General features: G+C 48.3%; 1 protein-coding gene across 3 annotated transcripts in view; it reads left to right on the top strand.

The window, feature by feature from the left end:
- The window catches only part of Mllt1 (MLLT1 super elongation complex subunit), a 45,834-nt gene that overhangs the window by 8,826 nt on the left and 27,368 nt on the right, over positions 1 to 9,640 (top strand). For all 3 annotated transcript variants that reach the window (XM_031346702.1, XM_031346700.1, XM_031346699.1), the window contains exons 2-3: positions 872 to 1,052; positions 8,076 to 8,158. In XM_031346702.1, coding sequence (XP_031202562.1) covers positions 872 to 1,052; positions 8,076 to 8,158 — 264 coding nt within the window. The remainder of the gene's footprint in view (positions 1 to 871; positions 1,053 to 8,075; positions 8,159 to 9,640) is intronic.

The following is a 9,640-nucleotide window of genomic DNA, read 5'->3' as shown; positions in this document are numbered from 1 at the left end:
GACAGTGGAGAGGGGGGGAGCCCGACCTTGTCAATATGTACAGTGGAGAGTGGGGGGGAGCCCGACCTCATCAACATGGACAGTGGAGAGTGCAAGGGGAGGATCCATCCCTGCGCTTGCACACATGTATATAACGTGTCCAGAGAAGGTTTGACAGGCTGCAGGGGTTCTAGTTGGCTCCCTTTTCTGAGGTGGGCCCACTTTTGTGCTGGGAGTCCCTTGGAGTGTAGTTTGGGGCTGGCCTGAGTCACCTGGGGTTTCAGGGTACAGTGTTAAGACACTTGCAGGAGAGAAGGGAGGCTAAGGAGCTGCTGTGGCAGCTAGGGTAGCACTCTGGGGCTGTCAGTAATAGGTGCCTAGTTGTGCTCTTCAGGGTCTCAGGCTCTATGTTCAAGTGAACAGCAGGAGCCATGATAGTTTCCATAAAGAACACAAGCTGGGAGGTGGTCAGGGAAAATGCCCCATGGAGGGGACCATCAAGTCCTCAGTGATGTCCAGGTTGTCCAGGGGACAGCATGGAGTTGAAGGGGCCAAAGACGTTGCTGCTGATGTAAGGAGCCAGGACCTGAGCCCTCTTTGCACATGCTGGGGACTGTGCTCATGTGTATCTGCTTCCTGGAAGCATACAGAAGCACCCACAGCCAGCACTGTGTCCTAGGCCAGGGCTAGGTGTAGGACAGCACTGACTGTGTCCTAGGCCATGACGCAGGACAGCACTGACTTTGTCCTAGGCCTGGGCTAGGTGTAGGACAGCAGTGAGTGTGTCCTAGCCCAGGGCGCAGGACCTCAATGACTGTGTTCTAGGCGCAGGACAGCAGTGAGTATCTCTGCTTCCATGCTGACCAGGTCCCTGCCTCTCTCTTCCCCTCAGTGCACTGTCCAGGTGAAGTTAGAGCTGGGGCACCGTGCCCAGCTGCGGAAGAAGCCCACCACTGAGGGCTTCACCCATGACTGGATGGTCTTCGTTCGTGGCCCTGAACAGTGTGATATCCAGCACTTTGTGGAGAAGGTCATCTTCCGGCTGCATGACAGCTTCCCCAAACCCAAGCGTGGTGAGTGCCCTTTCTGTGCCCTTCCCTACAGTGGTCCCTGTGAGTTTGGAGGTGTGAGGACCCTCCCTATGTCCCGCCTGCTCATGGGAACTGGCTGGGGACAGGTGGGTTCTGGAGCAGCCAGGAAGCATCCTGGGTCAGAAGCAATTGGGGTGATGACTTAAGAAATCTCTGAGAGGCTGGGCGGTGGTGGCGCACGCCTTTAATCCCAGCACTTGGGAGGCAGAGGCAGGCGGATTTCTGAGTTCGAAGCCAGCCTGGTCTACAGAGTGAGTTCTAGGACAGCCAGGGCTACACAGAGAAACCTTGTCTCAAAAAACAAAAAACAACAACAAAAAAAGAAATCTCTTGAGAAGGCTGACCACTCTTTTTTTGTTTGTTTTGGTTTTGGTTTTGGTTTTTCGAGACAGGGTTTCTCTGTGTAGCCCTGGTTGTCCTGGAACTCATTCTGTAGACCAGGCTGGCCTCGAACTCAGAAATCCGTCTGCCTCTGTCCCCCAACTGCTGGGATTAAAGGCGTGCGCCACCACCGCCCAGTTTACAAGCAACTCTTAAGGATTGAACCCATGCCCAGCACAAAAACAAACTCAGCAGTAGTTTTGGAGTAGTTTGGTTTTTTGTCTTCTTTTGTCTTGTTTTTATTTATTCTTTCTCACATTTATGCTTTTTTTCTCCCCTTGTACATTTCTTGCTTATGTTAGGTATGTGTATGTTAGGTATGTGTATGTTTCTTGTGCTTTCTCTTTGGTTCTTTTTTTTTTTCCCTGTTTGTTTTGTCTATTCTGGTTTGTTTTTGTTTGTCTTCTAGTACTGTTATCTTTTAGATGCTTGTTTGTAATCTAATGAGAGAGAAAGAAAGGAAATGGGCTTGGGTGAGTGGGAAAGGACCTGAGAATAGTTGGAACAGGAAAACTAACCAGAATATACTGTATGAAAAATCTATTTTCAGTAAAAAAAGAATACATACTATTTAGGGTAGAAAGATGGGGGCTCTTTATCACTACTTGGATATGTATCTCTCTTCTGGGTATGATGTTATCAAGGCTGCAACAAGGCTGTCCCCTTACTTCCCCACCTGCCTCAGGAGCAGCTTCACTGGGGGACAATGTTCAGTGAGGTTTGTGATCAGAGGTGACTTCCTGTGGCTGGGGCTTCTGACAGGCTGTGGCAGATGGTCTCAGCTAAGGTGTGTGTGTTCGTATTGACTGGTCAGGCTGCCTCAGCCGTTTACTCTTCACTTTGGGTCAGAGCTGGGCATGCTCTGGAGTCCACAGCAGTTTTCTTTTTGTTCTGTACTAGTGATAAAATATAGGATTTTACATTTGCTGAAATACTGAATACTTACTGCTAGGTCACACACCTACTTCTGAGGATGATGTATTCTGGGTAGGAGCTCTAATCCTGACTACGACTATAGCACCTTACTGGGGGATTCTGGGTGGAGCTCTACTTCTAAGCTCTGCCCCAGCCTCTTCCTGGAGGATTCCACTTAGGGCTTCACCCCATCACTCTCCCAGCCCCACACTAGGGGATTCTAGCCAGGGGCTTCACCCTGATCACAGCCCCAGCCCCACACTAGGGGATTCTAGCCAGGGGCTTCACCCTGATCACAACCCCAGCCCTACACTCCGGGGATTCTGCTCATGGGCTTCACCCTATCATGCCCCAAGGCCCTCGCTGTAAGATCAACTACAGTAAATCCTACTTTCTTGGATGTGTCAGGACTGAGCAGAATGCTTTTCTGTAGAGAAGCTCTTCAACTGGGGAGAGCTGTTGCTGGACTTCTGCACTGCTATGTGGGCTGTAGCCCATGAATATTGACACGCTGGGCCTGGCCAAGCACCCCTCCCACACACCTTTTTGTTTGTTTGTCTGTTTGTTTTTACATCCCAACCACAGTTTCCCCCTCCTCTCCTCCCAGTCTCTTTCTCCACCTCCCCTCTTCTTCAGCCCCTACTCCCCATCCCTGTCCATTCCTCCTCTGTTTCTCTTCAGAAAAGGGCAGCCCTCCTATGGATATCAACCAGCCATGGCATATCAAGTTGTAGTAAGACTAGGTACCTTCTGTCTTGTTGAGGCTAGATGAGGTGACTCAGTGTGGGGAGAGGGTTCCAAAGGCAGGCACCAGAGTCAGACAATGCCTGCTTCCACTGTTAGGAGTCCTACAGGAAGACCAACCTACACAACTGAAATATTCGTGCAGAGGGCCAAAGTCAGTCCTATGCATGCTTTCTCGTTGGTGGCTCAATCTCTGTGACCCCTCATGGGCTCAGGTTAGTTGATTCTATAGTGTTACGGTGTCCTTGAACCCTTTGGCTCCTGAAGTCTTTCCTTTCTCTCTTCTGCAAGATTCCTCAAGCTCCACCTAATGTTTGGCTCTGGGTCTTCGTATCTGTTTGTATCAGTTACAGGGTGAAGCTTCTCTGATGACAATACATGAGTATAGCAAAATAGAATTGGGGATCATTTTATTGACTTTTCTTTTTCCATTTATGTTTGGTTCTATCCTAGGTCTGTGGGCTGTCCAGCCTCTGGTTCCTAGTCATCTAGCAGTGTCAGGGGCAGGCTTCCTCTCATGGCATGGATCTTAAGCTGGATTAATCGTTAGTTGGCTATTCTCAAAATTTCTGTGCCACCTTTACACGATTGGTGTTTTGTTCAAAAAGTTCTTTCCTGTGCCAGTGTATTCAAGGCTATTCCCTACTTTCTTTTCTATCAGGTTCAGTGTGTCTGGTTTTATGTTGAGGTCTTTGATCCAGTTGGACTTGACTTTTGTATAGAGTGATAGATACGGATCTATTTGTATTCTACATGCAGATACCCAGTTAGACCAGCACCTTGAAAATGCTTTTTTTCCTTCCGATGTATAATTTTTGCCTTCTTTTTCAAAAATCAAGTGTCCGTAGGTATGTGGATTTAGTTCTGGGTCTTCAATTCCATTGATAACCTGTCTGTTTTTATGCCAATACTATAAGTTGTTTTTACTACTATTGCTTTGTAGTACAGCTTGAGATCAGGGATAGTGATAATTCCAGAAGTTGTTTTGTACAGGATTTTTTAGATATCATGATTGTTTGTCTGTGTGTTGTTATTTTTCCATATGAAGTTGAGTATTGTTCTTTTAAGGTCTGTAAAGAATTGTGTTGAAATTTTGATGGGAATTGCATTGAATCTGTAGATTGCTTTTGGTATGATGGCCATTTCACTATGTAATTCTATGATCCATGAGCATGGGATCTTTCCATCTTCTGGTATTTTCTCTGCTTTCATTTTCCAGTGACTATGAAGTTGTCATACAGGTCTTTCACTTGCTTAGTTTTAGTTACACAGAGGTATTTTATATTATTTGTGGCTATTGTAAAGGGTGTTGTCTCTCTAATTTCTTTCTCAGCCCATTTATCATTTGTATACAGAGAGGCTACTGATTTCTTTGAGTTAATTTTGTATGCAGCCACTTTGCTGAAGGTGTTTATTAGCTCTAGGAGTTCCCTGGTAGTATTTTGGGGGTTACTTATGTATGCTCTCATATCAACTGTGAATAGTGAGGACTTTGCAGCACCCTCTGGAAAGTCTTGTGTGTGGCATGCAAGTAATCCCTGTGTTGGGGATGGAGACCAAGGGATCTGTCTTTGTTAGGGTTTTACTGCAGTGAACAGATACCGTGACCAAGGAGACTCTTACAAGGACAACATTTAATTGGGGCTGGCTTACAGGTGCAGAGGTTCAGTTCATTATTATCAAGGTGGGAAGCATGGCAGTGTCTAGGCAGACATGGTGCTAGAGAAGGAGCTGGGAGTTGTACATATTGTTCCCAAGCAGACAGGAGAAGGCTGCTTTATGGGCAGCTAGGAGGGTCTCAAAGCCCACTACTCCCACAGTGACACACCTACTCCAACAAGGCCACACCTCCTAATAGTGCCACACCCTGGACCAAGCATATACAAACCACCATAATCTCCTTTAGTTGTCTTATTGCTCTGGCTAGGACTTCAAGTACTATCTTGAGTAGATACGAGCAGAGTGGGCAGCCTTGTCTTGTCCCTGATTTTAGTGGGCTGGCTTTGAGTTTCTCTTTGAGTTTCTTTTCACAGGCCAAGTACTTCTAAGGGCAGCAGCGGTTTCTTTTTCTTCTATTCTTTTTTCTTTTGTGCTTTTCATTCACATTCCTCCTTTTTTTTTTTTTTTTTTTTTTTTTTTTTTTTTTTTTTTTGGTTTTTTTTTCGAGACAGGGTTTCTTTGTGTAGCCCTGGCTGTCCTGGAACTCACTCTGTAGACCAGGCTGGCCTCGAACTCAGAAATCTGCCTGCCTCTGCCTCCCAAGTGCTGGGATTAAAGGCGTGTGCCACCACTGCCTGGCCAAATTCCTCCTTTTTAAGTCCTCATCTTCTCTATTTCTACTTCTCTCCTTCCTTCTCTTTAACCATTTATCTGTCTACCCATTTATTCACCCACTACCTGTATATCCATGTATTCATTACCAGTTCACCTATCTCCTACCATCCGGTCTTCCATCCATCCAGCAATCCACCCTCCCACCCACCCAGTCACTCATCCACCCACCTACCCATCCATCCCTCTATTCCTCCATTTTTGGTTTCCCTATTTAGAGCATGGCACAGTGGCTGCTGTACACAGCAGGTATGTGGAGGCGTCACGTGTTCAACAGGTGCCTATCTCATGACAGAGACATGCATTGATGGCCAGTCTAGAGACCCTGGGTTGCTACATAGTGATCTTTAGGCCAGCCTGAAAACTATGGTCCTGCCTTGGTGCCGAGTGCTGGACTTCCATTGGCTTTGTCTGTTGTGGCTGTGGTGCTTGTGGAGACCTGAAGTCCTCCCCCGACTCCCCCCCACCCTCCCCCAGTGTTTGCTAAGTGCAGGTGGCTTCTTCCTCCCTCCCTGTCAGCTTTGGTCCAGCGTCTGACTCCTACTGACAGGACTCATCTCTCCTGGAGCCGCCACAGTCCTCTGTAGGGGCTGCCTTTCACCTAGCCAAGGTTCTGGGCTAATGTGCCCTCTGCTCTGGGATTGGAGGGTGAACAGTGAGTCTGACTGAATTGATTACAGCTCTGATTGTGGATCTGACCCAGGATGGGGTCAGCTGGTCTTTCTCTGGACCCCACCTCTGAGTTAAAGTCATTGCAAGGTCAGATTACAGGGTCTTTTCATCATTTGTAGGTAATTTAGCTTCCTGAGTGCTAGGATCCCAGGTGCCCCACCCCTCCTCCACAGTGACATCTTCTGTGGCATGAGCTTCTTTTCCTTGGTGTATTTGTCTGTCCTCCCTTCCATCCCATTGGGTTTGTGGTATATTACAGCTGCCCTAGGCCTTCCTCATAAGATGGTCCTCTGTGCCCTCCCTCTGCACCCTGCATGTGCTTGCCACAATGTTGCCCGCCTGGGGTCTGCTGCTCCCACTCTTTCCTTCTGGTGTCTAAGCTGCTTCCACTGAATTCACTTTTCTTTAACATTGTATTCTTTAAGTATTTTTTTTATCACGCTTACATTTTGTATTCTGTGTATATGTGTGTCTCTGTGGGTGTGTGCCAGGGAGTGTGGGTGCCCCAGGAGGCCAGGAAAGGGTATTGGATTCCCTGGAACTTGTGAGGAGTGCTGGGAACTGAACTGGGTCCTCTGTAAATGCTTAGTCATCTCTCCAGTTTCTAAAAGAATTTAATTACATTAATTCATTTATTTTATGTATCTCTATGTTGGAGGAGGGTACATCAAACGTAAGCCATCAGGGTCAGTGTCAAGCTTCTTTACCTTCTGAGCCATCTTGCCAGTTCAGATTTCAGATGCCTTTGTTGCCTTCTGGGACTTCAGATGCCAGAGGGAGTCCCCAAAGAACCCTGTCTGCCCCTAACTTTTCAGTGTTCCTCCTGGACACTTGGTAGAGGGCTGTGAGGCCTTTGGGGGACCTTTAGACACACAGGACTTCTTTCTTGACATGGATGGACTAAACCATTGCCCATACCTAATGAGGTGATGCCTTCCCTGAGCAGCTAGTGACCTGAAGACCAGAGACCCTATCTTCTTGTCCTTACATGGATCTCTGGTGGCTGGATTGTTGAGAAGGTGATGGGGTTGGAGTGTGTGGGTAGGTGTGAGGGTGAAGTGGCCATACGTGCTAGACACTTTGGGCTGGGCTGGGCAGTGTCCACCTCCATCAGTTTAAGGGGGCCACCTTCACAGGAAGAAGCCAGAAGGGGTAGTGAGTGCATATACACAAAAGAAATGAATTAGCAAGAATGAAAGAGAAAGGCATTGCTTCATGGATGCCATCATTCACCAGATGTAGGTCCCCAGGAATGGCTGGTACAGGCGTCCAAAGCATTGTTAGGCCCAGGAGGGCAGGATAGCCCAGGAACCAGTAGAAGGGAGTCTTGGGCCTACCTTTCTCATGACTGTGGAACCACAGGCTACTCTGGCCTTTGAGTTGCCTGTCTGGGTCCCATGCAGAGATGTCTTACTGGTCTTGTATTCAAGGACCCCTAGGTCCTGCAGGCCACCTGCTTGCTAAGGTTGGCTCCACAATCACACAAGGTGTGCAAGGGTGATATCTGAGAGTGTCATTATCATCCCGCTCCCTCCTCCCTCAGCCCTGCTATCGTCCTCTCTCCCGCCATCTCCATTTCTCTTTTGCTTCCCATGAGTGGATGACTGTCGTCCCTCAGCAACCTCACCTGGGTAGACACCGAGTGGGACAGGGTTGTTCCAGGGTAAGGTTTGCAGGCAGTTGTGTCTGAGTAAGTTGGGGAGGAGCTCCTGTGCCCCGTGCCTCGCATCCCTGCTGTCAAGGTGCTTGTCACTGCACAAAGCGCTGCATGTTGTAGCGCTTGGTCTGTGGTAGTATGCCCCTGGCCTATTCCTGATCCCACTCTGCCCTGTCATTTCTTAGAAACCCTGGTCTGAGCTCCATTGTTCCTGTAGCCCAGTCTCCTGAGCAGCCGGAGGGCCTGGAGTGCTGTGCCAGGCAGGCAGGCAGGAGACTGATGGAGTGTCTTCACTGTCTTTGCAGTGTGCAAGGAGCCCCCTTACAAAGTGGAGGAGTCTGGCTATGCAGGCTTCATCATGCTCATCGAAGTGTACTTCAAAAACAAGGTAAGAGGCTGGTGAGTGGGAAGCATCTGTGACCCTGGCAGGAGCCAGGCTCTGTGAGGGAAGGAGTAGAGGTGGGGCTAGGAGCACATGCCTGTCAGCCAAGCTCAGACCCTAACAGTATGAAAAACAGAACAAACAGTGGAGGTTGAGCTAGCTGCAGTTTGCATACAGCGAAGAGTAGTAGGTGGTACAGGTCACTGACTAGGGCAGAGGTGTGAAGAAAGACACAGAGGTCTCCAATCTGCTGGTCTGGGCTGGACTCAGAGAAACTGCAGCTGCCCACACACAACTGGACCAGGAGGTGGGGTTTATGCACACAGCTAGACAGGGAGGCAGGTTAGTTCATCTCTGTAGGAGCCCTTTCTGGAGGGGAGCAGTCTGTGGACTGTCAGCACCCAGCATTAGAAAGCTGTACACCCTGTCAATGCTTGTAGTTGCCGTGTGTGATGTGTTCCCCCTCAAGGCTTTGCCATCACTTTGACGTAGGCGCCTCTGTCAACAGTACACATTCAAACTCAGGACTCACTCTCCCATAGTTCAGTGTCTGGAAAATGAGTAAGAGGGACATGTCCCTGGAGCAGGTTCTGCTGGTGAGGCCACACAGACCTCTAGACACTCTAAATGGCCTAGGCTGGCAAGTGGGGAGGCTGGGTTGGCTGTATTTTAAGTACCACCTTTCCAAGGGTAGAGTTGTCAGTATCTCTGAGTGAACGAAGCATGCAGGAGTTATGGGCCCACAGAAAGGGACTTGTCTGTCAAGGAGCAGCTGGGACAGCATGCAATAAGCATGTTTTCATCAGCCTGCTTCAGTACTGTGTGTGCCAGTGCTGTTTCATAGCAGCCAGCAGTGGCACAGGGCAGAGGGCTCTACCTCCAGAGCTGTTTCATAGCAGCCAGCAGTGGCACAGGGCAGAGGGCTTTACCTCCAGTGCTGTTTCATAGCAGCCAGCAGTGGCACAGGGCAGAGGGCTCTACCTCCAGAGCTTTTACTTCTCTGTGCTAGGAATCTGTGCTTTTGCCAGTTTTTCTCTGTGGTTCTTACAACTTTATAATTTTACTCTGTCCATGCATTTGTATATGTATGTGACACACAAACATACACACGCATGCATGGACAAATGCGTGCACACATGGAAGCCAAAAGACAACTTATGGAGAATTGGGTTCTCTCCTTTTATTAAGGGGCTTTGGGTTTTGAACTCAGGTCATCTTAGTTGCAAGCACTTTGATCAAGTGAGCCATCTTGCCTACCTTCTCTCAGTTGTTTTGAGGTGTATGATGCTTCTATACGATAGCACAGTGAGGGTCTTTTTTTTTTTAAAGATTTATTTATTTATTTTAGGTATATGAGTATACACTGTAGCTGTACAGACGGTTGTGAGCCTTCATCTGGTTGTTGGAAATTGAATTTAGGACCTGTCTTAGTCAGGGTTTCTATTCCTGCACAAACATCATGACCAAGAAGCAAGTTGGGGAGGAAAG

This window comes from Mastomys coucha, unplaced genomic scaffold, assembly GCF_008632895.1.
Source record: "Mastomys coucha isolate ucsf_1 unplaced genomic scaffold, UCSF_Mcou_1 pScaffold3, whole genome shotgun sequence".
Lineage (NCBI taxonomy): Eukaryota > Metazoa > Chordata > Mammalia > Rodentia > Muridae > Mastomys > Mastomys coucha.
The sequence above is the reverse complement of the archived record's forward strand: the minus strand, read 5'-3'. Positions and strand labels throughout refer to the sequence as shown.